At 41.5% G+C, this 22525-nt stretch overlaps 1 protein-coding gene across 1 annotated transcript in view; it reads right to left on the reverse strand.

The window, feature by feature from the left end:
• The window catches only part of LOC145405498 (nephrin-like), a 134785-nt gene that overhangs the window by 21313 nt on the left and 90947 nt on the right, over positions 1–22525 (reverse strand). Inside the window, exons 8-10 of the mRNA XM_080276847.1 lie at positions 21536–21680; positions 18882–19009; positions 7687–7846 (exon numbers count right to left, since the gene is read on the reverse strand). Coding sequence (XP_080132973.1) covers positions 7687–7846; positions 18882–19009; positions 21536–21680 — 433 coding nt within the window. The remainder of the gene's footprint in view (positions 1–7686; positions 7847–18881; positions 19010–21535; positions 21681–22525) is intronic.

Raw genomic sequence — 22525 nt, forward strand, 5'->3', positions numbered from 1 at the left:
GAAAAGGTGAGGGGAAGTGAGAAAAACGGGAAGTGAGGGAGAAGGGGAAGTGAGGGAGATGGGAAGTGAGGAGAAGTGTAAGATATTTTTCGCCTGGCCCAAAGCTTTGCCCTGTCGCTGCATATTTGAGTAGCTCATGGGCAGAAAAAGACTACTACTACGGCTATACAGCATTTCCACAGCACTTCTTCTTGACTAGCACATATTCCAGTGTCAGTCTCTTGTTACGACTCAGCATTCAGGATGGAGTGACTGTAATATAAAGCCAAATTAAAGTAAGAATTATAGCAGGTTCCAATACTCTTTTACTTTGATTTAACTTGTATTTTTCTGTACAGTGTCTGCCTTCAAATGATTCGCTCAGTTTCTCTCTCTCTCTCTCTCTCTCTCTCCAGCTGAAGAAGAAAAGTTTAGAGACAGCAAGAACTTAATCACCTCTTCTATGACTATCGCACACACCTTTCTCATGGCACTCTCGACCACAGACGTATTGAAGATGTGGATGTGAGGGTACTGGTAAGAGGGTAAGCTAAATTAACATTAGAAGTAAGAGTATTTTCCGTCTCTTCAAATCCTACCTCACTCTACCTTGGGGAGGAAAGGAGGTCTGGATGATGATGATGATGATGATGAAGGGAAAAAAGAGGTGTGGAAATTGTATATATGCATACAGGGAAGATTACATTACTGAGAGGAGGTGAGAGGGAACTGGCAGATGCATACCCGAATACATGGCAGGACACATTAGCAATTTGAATCCTGTGACGTATTTTTCATTAGATTCTTGCTCCCTACGGACGATTTTGTTCAGTGATGTAGTCAATGATGGTCTGAATCAGGGCTGGGGTTAATTATGAATTGAATTGGAACTGAATTAGAATTGATTAAAAAAAAAACAGTGAATTGGAATTAAATTGGATTTGAGAAAAATATAAAAATAAGATTAACTGAATTGGATTTGATATGAATTGATGACTGAATTGATAAAATAACATTTTATATTGTACTATGCGAATTCATTATTGTACGATAATTAACTTACAGTATACTCAAATAAACAGTAAAATATACAGTTTGCTATCACAAAAAAGTTAAAAATAATTTGAAACCTCATTTTTTTTTCTTTCCGTTAGAATAATGGTACTGGGTAGATTAAAACTGATTTTGAATTGAAAAAAATCTACATGAATGAAATATCGACCATAATGAATTAAAATGAATTGGAATTGAAAATTTCATTTTTTATGAATGAACCGAATTGACTTGGAATTAATTAATTCAGATTTTATTCTGAACTGGAATTGAATTGAACCGACAAAAATGAATTGACCCCCAGCCCTGGTACTCTGAATAATGATAATATGATTTGCTTGTGTGTGTGTGTGTGTGTGTGTGTGTGTGTGTGTGTGTGTGTGTGTGTGTGTGTGTGTGTGTGTGTGTGTGTGTGTGGGGTCAATGATGGTCTCAGTGACGATGATAAGATTTGCTGCTTGTGTGTGTGTGTGTGTGTGTGTGTGTGTGTGGCCAATGATGGTCTCAGTGACGATGATAAGATTTGCTGCTTGTGTGTGTGTGTGTGTGTGTGTGTGTGTGTGTGTGTGTGTGTGTGTGTGTGTGTGTGTGTGTGTGTGTGGTCAATGATGGTCTCAGTGACGATGATAAGATTTGCTGCTTGTGTGTGTGTGTGTGTGTGTGTGTGTGTGTGTGTGTGTGTGTGTGTGTGTGTGTGTGTGTGTGTGTGTGTGTGTGGGGTCAATGATGGTCTCAGTGACGATGATAAGATTTGCTGCTTGTGTGTGTGTGTGTGTGTGTGTGTGTGTGTGTGTGTGTGTGTGTGTGTGTGTGTGTCTCCCACAAGAACCACCTTGTCGTGGTGGGGCTTGTGTACACTGTAAATCTGGCGGGCCGTACAAGGGGGGAGGAGAACTATCCCCCGGACTCATCAGGAGGACAGGGTTGCCCTCGCTAGGGGGGCCATCAGTGAGGGGTCAGAGCTGCCTGATCCACTGCCTTGTGGATTGCCTTTGAGTAAGCTAAGGCTGTGCGACTAAACCCCGAACGAAGAATCCATGAGTGGAGTCCCACGACAGGCGAGACTCGACAGACAGAGCTCCCGGCAGTCTCCTGCGGCCCTGCTCTGTAGATGGTAGTTGTGAATCTTCCTGCCACCATCACAGCTTGAGAAGGCCCAGTCATGTGATAGTAAGGACTGCACACCCTCCCCATTACACCAAATCCACTCCTTGAACAAGCCCACTACTTTACTCACCTCCCATTTCATCTTTTTATCAAAATTAAAAGGAATATGACGACAGGATACGGTGAGGTGACAGATCATGGATGTGGCTGGAAGTTGCTAGCCCGAGTCCTGCACATTGACGGCACTAGCGCAGTGGTCGCAGGCATGATGGAATAGGATCAAATCATACCTTCGGCAGCATGCTGTGCGGCTAAGAAGCCGGAAATGGATGCCCAACTACCTACCCCTGACGGGGAGGGGTTTAGAAAAGGTAACCTAAACGTTTGCTGCTCTGTACCTCCTGGGCAGATAACCGCGTCCGCCAAGGTATCCCATATTGTGTTAAAAAAGACAAAAGAATCTCTCTGACTCTTGCTATGTGGAATATAGGAACCTTGCTCGATACTTACCAAGACACAAATCACACCGTAGAAAATCCCATATTGTCCATGAACTGAAAAGATATAAAACTGACATAGCTGCCTTGTCTGAGATTTGCCACTCAACAAAGGACAATCTAACAGAAGCAGAAGGGTATACCTATTTCCGGAAGTGATACCCAAATAATGTAAGAAGAAACCATGGTATTGACTTTGCAGTCCGAAGCAACCTACTGCAGAAGATCCAAGAATCACCTGAGGGTATATCAGAGAGGCTGATGTCCTGGCACATACCACTCTCTAAAGGCCTGTATGCAACACTCATCAGTGCCTATACCCCAGCATTTGGCTCTGAGGACACCGTCAAAGGTTCTTTTTATGACTATCTGGATGCTGCCAGTCACTCAATACTACATAGTGACAAGCTCATCCTACACTGAGATTTTAATGTCTGAGTAGGGAAAGATAATCAACTCTGGCAAGACATTATAGGCTGCCATGGTGTTGGTAACATGAACAACAATGGCCTTAGACTGCTTTCCTTATGATCGAAACACAGTCCTGTCAACACTAACACCAATTTTCAACTTAAGAATAAACACAAGACCATATGGATGCATCCATGATCTACACATCGGCACCTACTTGACAATGTCTCTGTGAGGCAGCGAGATCGAAGAGAAGTTGTTATAACCCGAGCTATGAGAAGTGCTGAGTGCTCCAAAGACCATAACCTTATACTTAGCAAACTGCAACTTTAGTCATGGCTCACGAGTCTGAAGGCGCCATTATCATACCCTGGCAACCTGCCACTCAACAGTGCGTCCGATTTCACATCATATTATACACATATCATATTATTTATACACGAATATATTCCACATGAATATTATTATACACGAACATAATATACACGAATCATACGCATATCACATCATACACGAAATCGGTTGCACTGTTGACGGGTAGGTTGCCAGGGCACAATAATAACACCTTCAGACTTGGGCACCGCGACTGTAGTCATACGTGCACAGATGCACCATAGACCATCCTCCATGAAGCAAAACTGTAGTATTTTAATGGGTGCAGAAACTTGTAACACCTGCAGCACTATTACAAGCTCTCGGTGCCCACCACTTGACCCAAACAACAATGCAAAAACCTAAATGCAGAGTGGCTGAACATGAAGACGAGCTCCAAGGCACTGCAGAAGAAAACATAAAGACTGGTTTGATGAAAATGCTTAGGGCATACAAGACCTTTTTGCACTGAAGGATAGAGCACATAACAACTGGTTGGCTCATCCTAGCTCCTTAATTCTAAAACCCGAATTCAGAAATCTCAGAAGTGAAACCTACAGAAAACTGCGTGACATGGGGAACAAATGGTGAGCCAAGCAAGCAAAAAAGCTGCAAAGACAGGCTGATATTAATGACCAATATGGGTTCTACAAGTCCATTAAAATTATCTCTGGGCCAATCAAACATAACATAGCCCCTATTCGATCAGCCGAAGGAAAGTTGCTGAAAGACAAGCAAGCAATCCTAGAAAGATGGGCACAACACTTCAATACCTTCTTGAATCGAAGAAACTTGATGGAACACAATATCCTTCATAACATCCCAAATGCTCCTCAAGGGCAAATCTTGATGTCGCACCTACACTTGCAGTAACTGTTCAGGCCATCTGATCTCTAAAAATAACAAAAACCCTGGCCCTGATGGCATACCATCTGTACTACTTATAAAACGGTGGCCACTTGCTCCACCAGCACCTCCATAACCTCATACTGACTATCTTGAATCTAGACTGAATTCCATCTGACTGACTTACTTCTGATACTGTAACCATCTGCAAGAAGAAAGGGGACCGCTCAAATTGTGACAACAGCAGAGGCATCTCTCTCCATGTGAATGCTAACAAAGTAATAGCCAAGATAATGTTATCCAGACTGACAAAGCATCTGACTGAGTCAACACTTCCTGACACACAGTGTCGATTTCAGAAGGAATGAAGTACGGTACCTGTTATATGATATTTGTTGCCCGACAGATGCAAGGGAAATGCCATGAACAGAACCGTAACTTATGTATTGCATTCATCAATCTTGGGAAAGCATATGACACTGTCAACAAAGAAGTTTTATGAAATGCTCATTCAAAATTTGGAGTGCCAAGCAAATTTCTTATCATCCGATAGAACCTGCATGACACCATGAATACTCGTGTATCCATAGGTGGGGGCAAACCCGAACCCATCAACGTGGACGTGGACGTAAATCAAGGATGTGTCCTGACTTTCGTCATTTCAAAATCTATTTCACTGCAGTCACCCTTATAAGTCTCCAACAAATGAACCCTAATGCGGATTAAAATCCATTTCTGTCTAGATGGTAACTTATTTAGTCTCAGACATCTTCCAGCACAAAGACCGAAATGGCTCATTTCCTAGAGGCACAATAATGCTGATGACTGTGCTGTCCTTGCACATACGCCAGAAGCCCTACAACAGTCTCATTATCGTTTCCAACATTTACCATGCAATGGAGCTCTTAATAAATGTCAGTAAAACAGAAATAATATCTTAGAGATGAAACCAGGTAGAACTTCTTGCATTTCAGGTAAATGGTGAAGATGTGGAACAGATGGACAATTTTACCTATACCTTGGAAATGTGCTCACAGATAAACATAACATTGATGCAGAAGTCCTTGCATGAACCAACTATACCTCAGCCTCTGTTGGACGTCTCACATTCAGAGTCTTTGAAAACATCAACTTGAAAATCAAGACGATGGTATCAGTACATACGGATGTATGTTTCGCCATCCTCTTATACCGTGCTGAATCTTGAACTACTTACCAGCGTCACATCATACAGCTTGAGTTTGTTTCACATCCGATGCTAACAGCACATCCTGGAACTCACATGGGATGATAACGTTCCCCACTCACAAATTCTCCAGCGAGCAAAGCCATCCTTCATAGAAACCATGCTGGCAAAAAAAAAAAAAAAAAAAAAAAAAAAAAAAAACACACAGACGGGTCAAAGGCATTTTCCGCATACTTCAGTACCACTTTCCCTGCCGGGCTCTGTATAGCCAACTTCCCGCAGCACGTTGCAGTCCAGGGGGACAGAAGAAGAGTTACAAAGATCATATAAGGACAGCTCTCAAGAAATTAAACATCACACCAAAAGATTTTGAAACCAATGCCTTGGACAGAAAACAACGGCATGCCCTCTGCAGCGCAGGAACCATTCATATTAAAAAAGCTCGAAACGTAGGCAACGGAGACAACTAAAACGGGGTTCTCCCCCCAAACCCGGACTTGACATGCCGACTGTGCAGCAAAGTTTGTGGATCCAAGATTGGTCTGCAGTCACACACTTTGGCTCCAAAGACAATGAAAGTATAGCAGATGTCTCTTCTGTAGCAGAAGGACAGCTTTTAATAAGTGTGTGTGCGTCTGTGTGTGTGTGTAGAATCGTCCAGGGTCAGCGTGAATATAGTGTTAAACATGTCATAGGGTTGAAGGGGTTGATGAAAGGAACTGAGGGTAATAATGGAAGATGGAAGATGTGTAATCGATAAACTGGAATTGTGTTAAATGGGAGCACACACTCTTCGTATGATCTGGACCATCTTCAGGTGAAAATAAAGGTAGCATTTGCGTGTGTGTGTGTGTGTGTGTGTGTGTGTGTGTGTGTGTGTGAGAGAGAGAGAGAGAGAGAGAGAGAGAGAATTAATCTTAGGAAGACGAGAGGCCATTTCTCAGATTTAAGAAAAGTATTATCCTCTTTACAAGGCACCAATTAAGGCCCTAATAACGAATCATATAGAACATGCTGCAGCCGCCCCATTCATGACAGGTGTAATGGAACTGGCGGGGTTTAGGACATGGCGATGGGTCTGAGAGACTGTTTTGGTGGTATTCATCTGTATATAATTCCTACACACAAGGATAAATTTTTATGCATTCACCTTATATGAAAAATAAAGGATTGAAACTGGGAAGAATACTCAAGCAGTTTCACAGGATAATGGAGCCTACAGCCCAATCCCCCAGGCAAAAATCAATAAAATAAATAAAATAACTCCAAAGCTGAATAAAATCACCTAGAGATAGCAAGACTAACAGAAAATATGTCACTGGTTGTAGAATGATTATTTACAATCGCAAAAGTAGCTTCCTGAATACTCTACATGCAAAGTAAACAAAAAAATTCACACATACACGGCTGCAACGTGACAAAAGAATCTTGCTCACAATTTCGACATGCACGGAGGCAAAAGCAAATGTGTGACGCATTTCCCACTGTTGCATGAAATAATCTCACGCAAACCCGAATGCCATGCACAAATTAAAATGACATGCACACCCTGTTGGCATATTAGGTTGAGTTTGGTGAGGATACATTAAGGTTAAGATTAATTTAGGTTAGGTTAGGCTAGGCTAGGCTAGGCTGGGCTAGGCTAGGTTAGAATAGATTAGTTTAGGTTAGGTTAGGTTAGGTCAAGGTTTAGGTTAAGTTAGGCTAGGTCAGGTCAGCATATTACAGGACGGTATATTCTCATAGGTGTCTTGAACTCAGTCAGGGTAATGTTATGATGTTCAAATACAAGAAGTAAAGTTACTGAAACCGTGTACGGTGAAAATACAAAAACTTAAGCCATTCATGACCACGGCTGAAATCCCCAATTCATGAAACTTCACTATACTCCAATTTTTAGTAGCTAAGTATAAGTACTCTGTACGTGAAGGGCATCGATAAAGATTAAGTACAAAAACACAACATAGATGTGGGATCGTGAGGGACGTAATAATGGGGGACTCCTAAAATGTACCGGAGTGAAAAACTTTACCTCCGAGAAACATTAGTGTGTGAGTGACTGAATGGGCTACGCCAAGAGATGCTCCCTCGTCTAAAAATATCCCTTCCCTCCCGTCTAAAAAAAATATGAAGATGATTTGGTCTGTGAAATAGGATTATGGGGGCTTGATATGAGAGTACAAGTGTGTTTGATGATGATGATGAAGATAGGTATAATTTTTCGTCTATTCTCACAGTTGACGGTGATGTTGATGGGTGTGCTTTGTGCGTCACCCTCGACGTTGTAGGCGACGCAGACGTAGGGCCCTGCCTGGTGCCTTGTGACGCCCCGTATGCTGAGGCTGCGTCCTTTCACCACCACGCCGGCAGCGAGGGAGTGCAGCAGGGGACGATGCTGGGGGCGAGAGAAGGGGAATAATAACAATAATGATGATGGTAATAATAGGTCTGATAATGATAATAGTGGAAATAATAATGATGATAATAATAATAATAATAATAATAATAATAATAATAATAATAATATAGTAGTAGTAGTAGTAATAGTAGCAGAGGTAGCAGCAGCAGTAGTAGTGGTAATAGTAGTAGTAATAACAGTAGTAGCAGTAGTAGCAGAGGTACCAGTAGTAGCAGTAGTAGTAGTAGTAGCAGAAGTAGTAGTAGTAGCAGCAGCAGCAGCAGCAGCAGTAGTAGTAGTAGTAGTAGTATAATCTTTTATAGGGTGTGGTCACACTGAGGTCTGACTCAAATATAAGGTCATTTTCTAAGCGAGTTTGAAGATTCTGTCACGTCTTAATCCTGTCTTCTCTGTAGTTCATAATATTTAGTACCCACAGTTTGCATCATCAATATACAAGACGACATTGAGGTGGAATGTACAAAATAAATCGCGAAGGAGAAGATATTAAGAAATATCCAAAGCCATTTAGAGTAGAACCCTAAATTTAGTGTGGGCTGAAATATTGCTGCGTTAATTCGGAACTGCTTATGTGCAAAATGTAAATTTCATTTATTTATTATTTTGGACAGGTGGGATACGAGGTGGAGGTGTGAGTTAGGGGGAGGGCAGCGAAATGGCAAGGGAACAGGGCGACATGGAGGCGATTTGTTTGTGGCCACCCCTTACGGGATTAAGGTGTCTAGCAATAGATAGATAGGGAAGTATGTGGAAGAAAACATGGACGAGCAACACTTATTCCTACCTTGTTTCGCCCATGGTATCTTAAAGGGCTGCCCTGCTGAAAATTCCTTGCATCGTTTAATCATTCCATGCTTCAAGTGCCATATGCCCAAACCAGCAAACTAAGCCGTCCCCGGAAAACACAAGGTACTGCCAGGTGAGTTCCAAGTGTGGCGCTGTTTACTAACCACCCTGTGTTAACCAGCAGAGGGGAGTGAGAAATACTGCACGAGGAAAAATTTTACAACTTTTGACCACTCACTGTACGTCCTCTTTCAGTTGTCATATATTTTACAGAATGGTTCATAAGCAGCACTCCAACAGAAACTCATCTGGTGTTATCTCACGTGTGGTGGGGACGGCTCAGTGTGCTGGAGTGGGTGTAGGCGTGGCAGTGGCTGCAGGAAATGAGGATATAATGTAGACTTTGATAACGTTGACTGAGCAGTTCCCGCAACACAAGAAGAATCGCCCGGCAGAGTAGAAAAGGAGCGTTATAAATGACCCGTTCTGTACAATGTCACTTTTAAAAGTAGTATAATTTGTAATGCCCTGTCTCACTGTAGGAACTAAAAAAAAAAAAAAAAAACAGAGGAGGGGATCCCTAGTCCCCTCACCCCGCTCCTTTTAGTTGCCCTTTATGACACGCACGGAATACGGTGGCAGAATTCTTCCAAACACAACCTGGCCGCAGAGTGATAATACCACCCCATAGTGGCCAGACTGTGTCCTCCCCACCAGAAGAAGGGGGGCTAAGATACAAATAAAATAATGTGTGTGTGTGGATGAGTAAATGGGAGTGTGTCGTCCTGTCTCGGCTATACCCCATTTCGTTGGGGGAAGCAGCCTAGGTATATAGATAGAGAGAATTCGTACTCTATGAAAATTTTCCTTTATTCAGAATCAACACACACACACACACACACACACACACACACACACAGTAATATGGAGAAATGTTCCCGAGATTCAATTTCAGCAAATATAAAGCTTTCTTTACGGCGTCTCTTATTTCACACCGCCATCCATAGTGCAACATTCTTTTTTAAATAACAAATCCGCAAGTAAGACGAGTTTATCTAGGGGATTTTTGTGTCGGTAAGCTTGGATCTTTACTTTGAGGAGAAACAAGTAATCTGTGAAGTGAGCACATTATTGTCTGGTTCACATCACAGAGCTCTCTCTCATGCATACTCATTCCTTGCTGTCTGGACCCTGCCTCACCCCACCTTTAAGTTACCAAGAATAATGGAGGGCTCACTGAACGCAAAACTCCCGGCAACCAAGTGGCTTATGGGCCGAACTTTGCCTTGTGATTTTGACTTTCAACACAGTGCTCTTAAAATCAAATTATTTTGTTTCTCCCCAGCCCTTCCACCAACGCTGGTTCACAACTGATCAAAACTGAGCTGACTTTGTCCATTGACTCTTACCTTTGACATTTCCCTGACACTGACCTCTGACATTTCCTGTGACCTTGACCTTTGACATTTCCCTGACATTGACCTCTGACATTTCCTGTGACCTTGACCTTTGACATTTCCTTGACATTGACCTCTGACATTTAGTGTGACATTGCCCTCTGACATATCCCTTTGACCTTGACCTTTGACATTTCCCTGTGACATTGCCCTCTGACATATCCCTGTGACCTTGACCTTTGATATTTCCCTGTGACATTGCCCTCTGATATATCCATGTGACCTTGACCTTTGACATTTCTCTGTGACATTGCCCTCTGACATATCCCTGTGACCTTGACCTTTGACATAGCCCTGTGACATTGACCTCGGACATTTCCCTGTGACATTCATCTTTGACATTTCCCTGTGACCTTGACTACTGATTAGTTTTTTAGGACTATCATTATCCTTCTTTTAATCGGAACCTTTCCACAAAAGGTACTGTAGTCTGCATAGGATGAAAAAAGATCTGTTGAAGTTCACCGTGCCATATGACCTTGACCTTTGACCAGTTGCTTGAGAAAAATAGGTCAGCTTCTTGGGTGACCCTCAACTCACCCAACAGTCTTGACTTACCTAATCAAAACTGTTGTAGATATCTCATTCATACACATTCCTGGGCATCTGGTGCATTTGATTTATATATCTTACATCAGGAAATAGTTTTATGGCTCGACACATTAATTTAACTTTTTTTTTTTTTTTCCAAACTGTACGTGGTTCAGTTTCAGTGTATGCATATCCGCTGTAACTGTATTTGTTGTACTGCAGTTCTTTATATATTTTATTTACACTTCAATCCTGTTGCCTTTTGTACAGTATGTAGGGTACTCACATGATTCCACAGACGGTCGGTTTTCAGTAACGTTGTATAATCAAATACAAGTACGAGAGCTTAAATGAAAGCACAATGACACACACACAGACACACACACACACACACACACACACACACACACACACACCCAAGGCTACCATCTATTGAATAAACCATGATTATTATTATTATTATTAGTCTCCACCTACTTCATAGGTAGAGACTATTGTTTTCCTTGGTATTATTATTATTCCTGCCTTAGAGTCTCGCAACGATTCCAGGAGAACCGGAAACTGCGCAAGGAATCTGTCCTGACATGGGCCATTGCTGGTAGAAAAAAAATCCAAATCTGCCCAATGGGATGAAGGTCATTGTAAGAAACAGTAGCAGAAGACTAGTGAATGTTCGGAGGCCAGTAGGCGAACCTTGGCGGACCGATTCCTATGAGTTTATTTCGTTTCATTATCAGTCTCCACCTACTACATACTGTAGGTGAAGATTAATGTTTTCGCTGGTGTTACTTTAGTTATTCCTGCCCCAGAGTCTCGTGACGATTCCAAGCAAACCGGAGATTGTGCAAGGAATCTGAAGGGCCCAGGTTATGTGTCCAGGCATGGACCATTGCTGATAGAAAAAAAAAAAAAAACGAATCGCCCCAGTGGGTTTAAGGTCACTGTGAGAAACAGTAGCTGAATACTAGTGACTGTCTGTAGGAGAGTTACAGAGTTCTAGATATTGTTATTATTATTATTATTATTATTATTATTATTGTTGTTGTTGTTGTTTTACACACACACACACACACACACACACACACACACACACACACACACACACACACACACAAGGCTACCATTTATCGAGTAAACCGTTATGATGATGATGATGATGATGTCTCCACTTACTATGTAGGTGGAGACTATTTTTTTTTTTTTTTACCTGTATTATTATTCTCGCCTCAGAGTCTTCAATGATTCCAGGAGAACCGGAGACAGTGCAAGCAATATTTCAGTAAAATCATAAAATTATTCAATGAACATGTATATTCATCCTTGCTACAGCCATATGCCAAATGCCAGTGATGCTAGGCACAACAACGGCTCTCATGCAGCAATATAGTTTCATCCTCCTTATTTAGAACAGGATTTTTTTTTTAACAGAACACAGGAAGGAAAAACAAATGAATTAAAAAAAAATAACCCATACGCCAGATTACAAGTGTCCTCCATTCATAAAATATCTGTAAACAAATGGACTTGAACAGCCTTAGGTTGAAGTTTGGGGGGAAACCAGTCGGGGGAAGAGTTCCAGAGAGATGCAGTTCGGGAAATAAAAGAATTATGATAAGCAGAAGTTCTGCAATATGGCTGTGTGGCAGTCCTGTCATGAGGGCTACCAGGTGCCCGTGTAGCACAAGAGAAGGAATGGAGAGGTGGCACAATGAATGCAACTTTGTCTGAGCATTTGTCATAAAAGTATCTGTAAAATAATGCAAGGGCGACAACATTCCTTCTTACATGGGGGGAAGTAGTTCATTTGTAATAGTCGGATTACTGATAATTTTAACAGGATGCTTACGTCATGATATTTGCCTACAGTATCTTTACTTTCATCATTTTTACGTTCTGAAACAGTTGATAAAATGTTGAAAATGTGCTTTGGTCAGTTTATATGTATCTGTATGTCAACTGTTTTTGTTAAAACAGTATATAAAAGAAACTTCATATAACGTATGAAGTACACATTAAATTCAGAAACATTTACCTTTCTTTAAAAAATATAATAATAATAATAATAATTAAAAAAAAAATAATAATAATAATAATAACAGTAACAACAATAATAATAATAATAATAATTAAAACACCGTAAAACTGTCTAAGGACAATTTTGATCAAGAAAAACTTCCCACAGCCATTGCCTACTAGAAGCCGAACTATAAACGGACCTTGGGGTCAAGGTCACTGATCTTGTGCATGTCATCGTAGGTCATCATAGTCTATAAGCCCATCAAGCTTGGTGGCTCTAGCTTTAAACCTTCATGGAAAATTAGGTGATATTCGGAATAACAGGAAAAGTTTCAATTTTTTACACCAGGCGATCTCAAAATATATGAAGCTGATGGATGTGGACCATGCTGATGATATTATACTGATTTGCGGAAGTATTTACGAGATGTAGAGAGTGCTTGATTGTCTGGTGGAGAAAGAAGAAAAAGTGGGTTTGGTAATAAATTGTGGAAAGACTGAAATTATTAATATGAACGTGGAGAACCAAATCGATTGTGTAATTGGGAATAATGTGGTGAAGAATGTAGAAAATTTTAAATATCTGGGAACAATTGTATCATCTAATGGATCATTAAACAATGAAATTGAGGAGAGGATTAGACAGGCTTGGCGAGCTGTTGGAATGTTGAAATCTGTTTGGAATAATAATATACTTTCCGTGCATACTAAAGTGAAAATTTACAAGTCCATGGTTAGACCAATTTTTATTTATGGGCATGAGTCATGGTACAGTACAATTGCAACAGATCAGAAAGTATTAGGATTTGAGAATAAAATACTGAGATGGATTCTTGTGGTAAAGTGGCAAGACAGAGTTACAAATGAAAGAGTAAGTGATATTACGAGAGTGGAACCAGTTAATGAATATGTGAGATTGTCATGCTGGAAGTGGCTGGGGCACATATACAGAAAAGAAGGCATTTTAATACAGGATGTGCCAGAGTGGACTGCAGAAGGAAGAAGAGGCAGAGGTAGGCCGAGGGAAACCTGGTTCAGGACAATGAAAAGAGAAGCAGGAGAGGAATGTTGGTGGGACCTGAAGAAGATGGCAAGAGACAGATATTGGTGGAGAGGGTTCATCGAGGTCCTATGCATCCCGTGGGGTGCCACAGGAAATGATTGATTGATTGATTGATTGATCTCAGAGAATAACCAGTCGACTGGAGCCACCCTCCTTTCCGGGCTGCGTCCGCATTAAGGCTATTTTGTAGTAAAATTTCAGCCTTCTTGCTTAAGTGGATCTTGAGATAGCTCGGCTGACTCACTATTCTATTTTGCTGACAATATCCGGATGTCCGGTTGACGGATGGCCACTATATTGGGTTAAAAAAAAAAAAAACGGACAGCTGCCCGACTAATTTGACCAAGTTTGAATTATCGCAATTTCAAAATATTGACAGAAACAAGAAAACTTTCCATAAGGATGTGGGAAGTTTTAATAACGGGAATAGTGGCCACTGTTAAACCACCGACCACTTTCTGGAAGAAGTGTACATAGTTTCTGCTTGCCGTGTACCCCCACCTCTGGCTAGGGAAAAGTGGTACCCAGGGGTAGAGATACTCGAACACATTGACGATCGATTCCCTGTTGTTACTTAGGTTGTGATTTGCAGGAAAGACAAGAGGACTCTATGGCCAGTTTTCTCACAGGGTATAGAAAGCCGCTACCATCTCTTCCTTAGCGATTTATTTTTGGATATGTCTAATTAATATCCGTTTGCACGTTACTTATGCAGGGTATAACGGTATAAAACAAAGATTTTAATTTAACAAGGAGATGGACAGTAAGGTGTAATAAGCCAAATACGTCACTTAGGAAATGGTGTTAGGGAGCTTCCTTAACCAGTGAGAAAAGGGCCGAAGAATCTTATCACGTCTTCTTCTTTCAGCAAAAATTCATATTAGTTAATAGAGCAGAATGATACTGCGCTACTTTGTTTCGACATGGAAGGCAAGAAAAAGAGAGAGCACAAGCTTCCCATGTCTCCTTATCCCTCCTGCAAATACAAATCTAAGTTACGGTAGGAAATCGTTAGTGAATATGTTCCAGTATCACACCTTTACAGCGAAAAACATTGTCGTAGACATATTGTGATTACGGAGGGGATGACTTGAGACTAAAAGAGTACTTGGAGAGAGAGAGAGAGAGAGAGAGAGAGAGAAAGAGAGAGTGCATTACCAAGGGAAGTGAAGTAATGTACGTGCCTATAAGCAGTATTAAAGTAGAGCATATGTTCGTGTACGTAGCGCGGGGACAAGAAAAACAACGCAATTCGTTACTTGTACCCATCTATGACACCGCTGGATCATCACACTGGCGCTCTTTTTAAAAGTTTTGTTGCCTTATATGCTGTGATGTTATAGTTTTTTCTATGGTATCAGCTTTCCTGTGTTGTAAATAATGCACTATTACTATAAAGGCTTTAAGTATATTGAGGGTATTTGTAACTTAACTTTCAATTTTTCTGGATTACTTAAACTGTATAAGGGATGATTACAAAAAATATTCCCTCTACCCCAGACACAGTTGTAGGAAAAATTCATCCCCCTCATCCCCCCAAAAGATCTACGCACATGGCAAATGAAAACTAGTGACTGGTGTTTCGGAGCTTCGGTATGTTGCTTGCATTACAAAATAATCTGGGAAAGCTACAGACTTCTATTTTTATCTAGGACTAAAGATCTTTAAGTATAAAACCCTGGCTCAGGCATCTCTTCAGACGGAGACAGAGACTGAGGGTGAATTTGGTCTGTCGTCTGGAATCTGATTACTTGTGAAAGTTCCTAGATTGTAACCAAAATTCCACCCACTGGGTTACTCATGCTTTAAAAATTGAATAGGTAAATGTGAGAACTGATAGTACACATCATGAACTCTATCATCCCAGTGAATTTATGATTTATTACCTGGTCGGGTGAAGGCAAGGATATCCCGTAAGTGGTGTCGGCATGACGAGGGAAAGTCACCCAACGGTGCGACTGGACACGTGGATGCACAAACGTCAAATAAGATACTCTCTATTACCACCAGCTAAAGTCCTGTCATCTCTCCCTTTTCTGTCTACGGCTTTTGAAAATTAGTCGCTTGTATCCAAGGCAAAAGGCACAAAGGAAAGTGACCCATGACTAAATAAAACAGTTAGTGCCAGTTGCTGTAGCATCCCCAGACTGATTTTCAAAGCCCATGGAAAGAAAAGGAGCAGAGGGGACAGAACTTCTGTTGTCAAGTGTACATTTAACTGCTGTGTGTTGTACTGTAAGGAAGGTTGTGACTTGATGAATACTGACTCTCTGCCTTGATGGGCCGCAAGCAGTGGACTGGTAATGATCTTAACCTAGATAAGTAACGTGGGGTATCAGAAACCCCAGTCCCCGAAATTTAATTTTTAAAAATATGAGCATAAGGTCTACAGATCTGTGCATCTCATTACCTTCCTGCCTAGTGATGCTCTTCATGGGGATGATGGGGTCATAGCTGTACCTGGCTCTGATTTTGCTCTATAGAGCCACTGGGGTATGTTAGACCCCAGATTACCTATAATGTAACCTCAGTTGAGCCTTCTTGTGATTTTTTTTATTTTAATTTGCTGTCTTTCTCCTTTTGTATACAGAAGGTCCCAACATCGGTCTACTGCAGGCCACCCTAGGAATCATGATATTACTTTTCAGTTTTGCAAGATTTAATTTTAAAATTTGTATACCTAAAATTTAATCATTTTTGTATAAACTTCAAATTTTTTTTTCAATTAAACTTTTTTTTTCTGGCCCTATTAAAAGATAATGGGTTGAATTATTTGTGTATTGAAGCATTTTGAAATATCTCAAACGGAAGTATTTTTTTTTTATTTTTTTTTCCATGGGGTACGTCATACCCCACGTTACCTAATATAGTAACAAAAAAATGGTTACCTATCCAGGGTTAAACCATTTCTTGGGCATGAAGGTGGAAGTGAAGAGACAGGAACGTGACATCTTCCACAAGTGACATACATTCAACCCTGCCAGTTCAAGATCTCTGTCTGTCTCTTACTGTCTGTCTGTCTGTCTGTCTGTCTGTCTCTCTCTCTCTCTCTCTCTCTCTCTCTCTCTCTCTCTCTCTCTCTCTCTCCAGATACATTGCATTCAGCTCAGGAGAGAACTTTCAAACCGGAGCTGCCAGACACAACCTTCATTAATCCTTTCACTCTAATAAATAGAACAGGATCACGTGACCGCAGCAAAAATACAATATAAAATGACACCATCGAAGAGGAGGGGTTCATGGCGTTATTATCATGGTAAATTTATTTTGGAATTATTATTAATATCATATTCTGATCGGAACCAGCATCAGTGAAGTCTCACAATTTGAGTCATTATTTGTACTTATCATTCTAGAAAAAGTGGCTTAGTTTTTTAATGAATGTATGTGTGCATCATTTCAGTGGATAATATGATGAAACGGTCATGTTGTGGTTCGCGCGCGCGCACGCACGCACTCACACGCACGCGCGCTCGCACACACACACACACACACACACACACACACACACACACACACACACACACACACACACACACACACACACACACACACACACACACACACACACGCACGCACGCACGCACGCACGCACACACGCGCACACACACACACACACACACACACACACACACACACACACACACACACACACACACACACACACACAGAATCATAGTATATTAGATTCTAGTCAACCTTAGTTAAAATTTTTAAGATGAGAGTAAGTCGTAAGACCTTGAAGTGACGTTGCTGTCGCCGATATCTCTATCAGGATAGGGAAGACTCTGGTATTTTACTTTAGCTTGGCTTAACGTAGCAAGAATTTTTATGTTTTTTTATTTACTTATTTATTTTCTAGGCGAGAAAGAATTATTTGGGACTGAGAGTGTTAATGACTCTATCGCCACAACATGTAACTCCTTTACTCCCATAGGTCCTGCTTCTCTTGACTGACATCGCCTGATAACAAGCTTGAATGGTGAATGAATTAAGGTGTGAACCATTTCTACCGAGTGTTATGCTAATGGCTCTAATGTGGAGTCTTCACACAGTGGTGGTGTGCACTCAGGATGGAGCGAGACTTTTGTGGTGTCCACCTCGGAGCCTATTCTCCTCATATTTCCTCCACTCTCCGTGGAGCAAGACCCTGATCCGACCCTGGTGAGGCATCGTCTACCACAAGGGATGCCGGATCCCTGCACAGTGTAGGTACTGTACTGTACTTGTAGGATGGTCCCAAGAAGTAGTTGCTTACCTGTGGTCGACAGGGCTGCTCGACCAGATATACCGGTGCCAGGCAGCAGTAACAATGAGTGCAAAAATTAATAAGCAGAACAGAAATCAGCAGCCCGGCTACCGTACACTTTATCCGGGCCTGTAATAACGAAGGAATAAATAGATATATCTAACTTTTCTAGTTAGAAACATATTTTCCAGGTTTCTGGGAGGAAGAACAATAAATTGTACGAAGCTAAAACTTAGATAACTAAAATGGAAAACATTATGCGTTATCAAACTGAGTGAGATAAACGTTGCATAAGAGGTGCTATACTCTTTTCATTTTAACATGCCCTAAATTTGCCATCTTTTCGACTTAAAACTAGAATATGATACTAATCACGAGAATGTGCTATGCGTAGGATGTACAGCAGTTTTCTTCTGCCATCTAACTACTGGTAATAGATGCAAAATGACGAAAATCTAGGCCAAGTGTAGTGCAAAGAGTACTATTAAATCTTCCCTCCAGGCTGACTACACCTGGCCTAGCTGAAAGGGGACAGGGATCTTGATCAGTTTAGAGTAAATGCATTATATTCACTCATGTGGTGGAATTTCTGTATGTTGTTTTGTATTTGGATGCATATATAGAAAAAATAAGGCTGTCCCTGAATTGCACAGTACTAGAAACTCTTGCGATAGTATTCCATGTGTTACGGACACGGCTCAGTTCGCTAGTGTGGGCGTGTTTGTGGCAGTGGGAGTAGGAAGTTAACAGATAATGCAGGGTAGATATTGATAACACTGAGTGAGCCGTCCCCACAATACACGAAAAATCGCCCGGAGGAGTGGAAGTAGAGAGTTTTATATAAGGGCCGCCCAGTATAATACCTCATCGACTGAAGAAACTAAAGGTTGGATAAGATAAACTATTTACCTTTTGGAACCACGAGATCTTGTATGTAGGTGGGTTGGCGTCCACGTTACAGGTGAGGTGTAAGTCTTGACCCTCCACCACCACATCAATGCCGTCACCACCCAACTCCACCCTCGCTACGGGCGGGTCTGGTGGAGTGATGACATAGGTTAGGCTGGGATAGAATGGATTAGGCTAGGAAATGTTAGGTTCTGTTTCATCAGATCAGGTCAGGTAAGGTTACATTACATTACAATGGATTAGGTTTTTTAAGGTTAGGTTACGTTAGATTAAGTCAGGTGTGGTTAAATTTGGCTAGGTTAGTTTAGTTTAGTTTAGGTTATGCTAGGTAAGACTATGTTAGGTCAGGTAAGGTTAGTTTAGCTTTGATTGAGTTAGTTTATGTTATGTTATGTTAGATTAGATTTGGCTAGATTTGTTAGTTTGTTAGTCAGTGTAATTTATGTTTCATTAGGATGGGGTAGGTCTTGTTGGGTTAGATCAGGCGAGTCTCTTTGGGTGGGACACATGTTTACCATCACACTTATGTGTCTTTTCCTCATTCTATCTTCACTAAGACAAAGGGTTCATGATGATGATGATGATGATGATCTTTTTCTGTCCCTGCACCACCAAGTCACACTCTCTCCCTCAGTATTAGCCAGCGTCGGTGATTTCAACAGAAACACTGAGGATTAAGACTGTTTATTTATAATAATGAGCCGGAAAGTGAGGGCAAACACCCACTTCTCAACAGTATTTCCAAAGGTATATGATGATGGCAGAACGTATCGTTGCTGGCTACACTGTGTAATGTGGGATGCTGGCTGATCGCATCTAAAAGTGACAGGCATCCCATCCCCAGGAGCACGAGTTTGTGCTGACTGTCTAAAACTCAACATGCAGCAGCCCAGTTGCAACTGTATCTACACTCACTGGAACATAAACTCTGATAAATCAGAATGACTGCCTCTCCAGCCAAATCAAGCATCACTCTTTTCATTCCAGACATATATGAATTTCAAACAATAAAATTTCCCTCTTTAACCAACCACTCCCACTGGAAAGGCACCCCAAATTCCAGGATTTACTTTGGACAAACACCTGACCTTTTCTCAGGATACAAGTATAATCACTTAAAAAGGCATTTTGCGAACTGGATGTCGTGAAGAAGACTCACATGTAATACCTTTTGGACAACAGAAAGCTTAAAAATTGCCCACGAACATTTAATGGGAACAACAGCGAATGGAGGTAGCCCAAGTTAGACCGCCACCTTAACCAACACAAACATGAATAAGCTTAAAAAAACATAACAAAGGCTACAGAATACTATAGTCGCAGCGCACGACTCTGAGGTTGTCAATATCGTACCCTGGCAACCTACACGTTAACTGTGCTTCCGATTTCGTATCATACACGAATCAGAGTATTATACAAAATTATATTATACACGACTATTATTATACATGAACATATTATAAACGAATCACAGGCATATCGTATTATACACGAAATCGGAGGCACAGCTGACTGGTAGATTGCCAGGGTACGATAATGACAACCTCAGAGTCGTGCGCCGCGACTATAACAGGATGCACTATGGCCACAATAGTAGATCACCTACATCAAGATATAAAAACACATCCAATCATAGATCATGTGATGAGAGGCATATATAACGTTGTTTCAGCTCAAGGCCCATCCCACCCTGTAACTTTATGATCTATCACCCCTTCCACAAAGAAACAAAAACCCAATAGCCGCACAACACTCCACTGAATATCTCAGCGACATCCTTCCTACAGCCATCCAAGATCTTCAGCCAAATAACATCCATCATGAACCACCACCATACATCCACCTTCCAGAAACTACCCTATCCAGGGAAACACCAGTACACCTTGCGAGACTGCAATGCCGTCACCTACCTTCTCTATCATAATACCAACACAAAATACAACTCAAGAACAGTCCACTATATCAACACTGCAGTGCCGCCTCCCACACTACAACTCGCTCATTCTCCTCATGCACCAAACCATCACAGCACAAACTACACAAACTAGAAAGCACTCAGATAGTGCATATCTTCGCCAATGCCGGATCCAGATCCTCCACGAAATTTAATCAATTCTTTCTTGGCCCATGGCCCACCTTCAACAAAAGTTCATTGAAATTCATTTGAGAGCTTTCATTGTGCTCGATACATAGGATCCGGATCCGGTTCCGCCTCAAAATTTAATCAATTCTTTCTTGGCCCATGGTCCACCCTTCCACATAATTTCATTGAAATTCATCGAGAACTTTTGGAGATATCGTGTGGACAACCAAGCAAACAGACAAACATTGGTGAATACATAACCTTCTCCAACTTAGTTGGCGGAGGTACCAAGTCTTCAGGTTAATCTCAGTAACAGCTGTCTGGGGCGACCGCTTGTAGCGGCTGAAATCCAGCAGTCCACTGGGTTCACGTCCAGATGAGCTTGGAACTGGAACAGCTACAACATTCCTGCCACCCCCAGACGATTTAACCCAGCTTTGTGGAGTCTTTGAACTGAAAGGGTTGGCTATAGATTTAAACAGTTCTGCCAATACAATATCTGGAGGTGGCAAGAATAAAACAAAAAACAAAAAATATATCAAACCGACTGAAGGGGTGCAGTGGTACTCACATGTAACGTTGAGGATGATGGAGTCGGTTAGAGGGTAGTCCGGAAACAGAGGGTTGAGGGAGGTGCAGCTGAGACGTTGACCATGATGTTGTCTTGAAACCATCACTTTCACCCGCGAGCTGCTTATGTTCACTCCGTGTTCCGTCTGTGGGGGAAAGTGAGGGATAGTGAGATGTAGTGACGGCATTAGGGTGCGGCCACACTTGCCCCAAACATATGATCGATAAGAGGAAACGAGGCTCAGGGGTCCGTGACGTCAGTCCAACATTCAGACTTGTTTAATGCAGCAGTTTTAACCCGGTGCTTCGTTTCATCTTGTCGATCACATGTTTCGATCAAGTGTGGCTGCGCCCTTATAGTGACAGTGATTATCATGCTCCTTTTCTACTATGTCTGTTGGAGGGGAAGTTAATAATAAATGATGTTTTGTGAGAATTTAAGAGTAACAGTTGCCACATGGATCATCCTGTGCAACGTCTATCGGGGAGGGGACGAGAGGAAGTGTGGTACTGTCACAGCATAAGAGTTACCTGTACTACCATTCTCACCCCGTGCTGTGCCAGATGGGGAGAAAGTAATTAGTACATTTCTGTCAGAGCATTATAATGACACAGACCATCATGTTGACCCAGTGTGGATCTGTCGAGAGGAAAGCGAGTGATGCAGGAGTTGTGAGAATATAATGGTGCCACTTGGGTTTCACCTCGTGCTGTGGTAATCAAGTGGAAGTAGTGAGTTGTAAGTTAGGTATATCAAGGCGTATCAAGTGGGAACCGTGAGTGGTAAGTAAGGTGTATCAAAGGATAGCAGTGAGTGGTAAGTAAGGTGTATCAAAGGATAGCAGTGAGTGGTAAGTATGGTGTATCAAGGTGTATCAAGAGGGAACAGCGATTGGTAAGTTGTATCAAGGCGGAAGAGTGAACAGTAAGTAAGGTGTATCAAGGAGCAACAGTAAGCGGTAGGCAAGGTGTAGTGAGAGCATAACAGTGA

This window comes from Coenobita brevimanus, chromosome 67, assembly GCF_032717465.1.
Source record: "Coenobita brevimanus isolate Jiangsu-jjx chromosome 67, ASM3271746v2, whole genome shotgun sequence".
Classification (NCBI taxonomy): domain Eukaryota; kingdom Metazoa; phylum Arthropoda; class Malacostraca; order Decapoda; family Coenobitidae; genus Coenobita; species Coenobita brevimanus.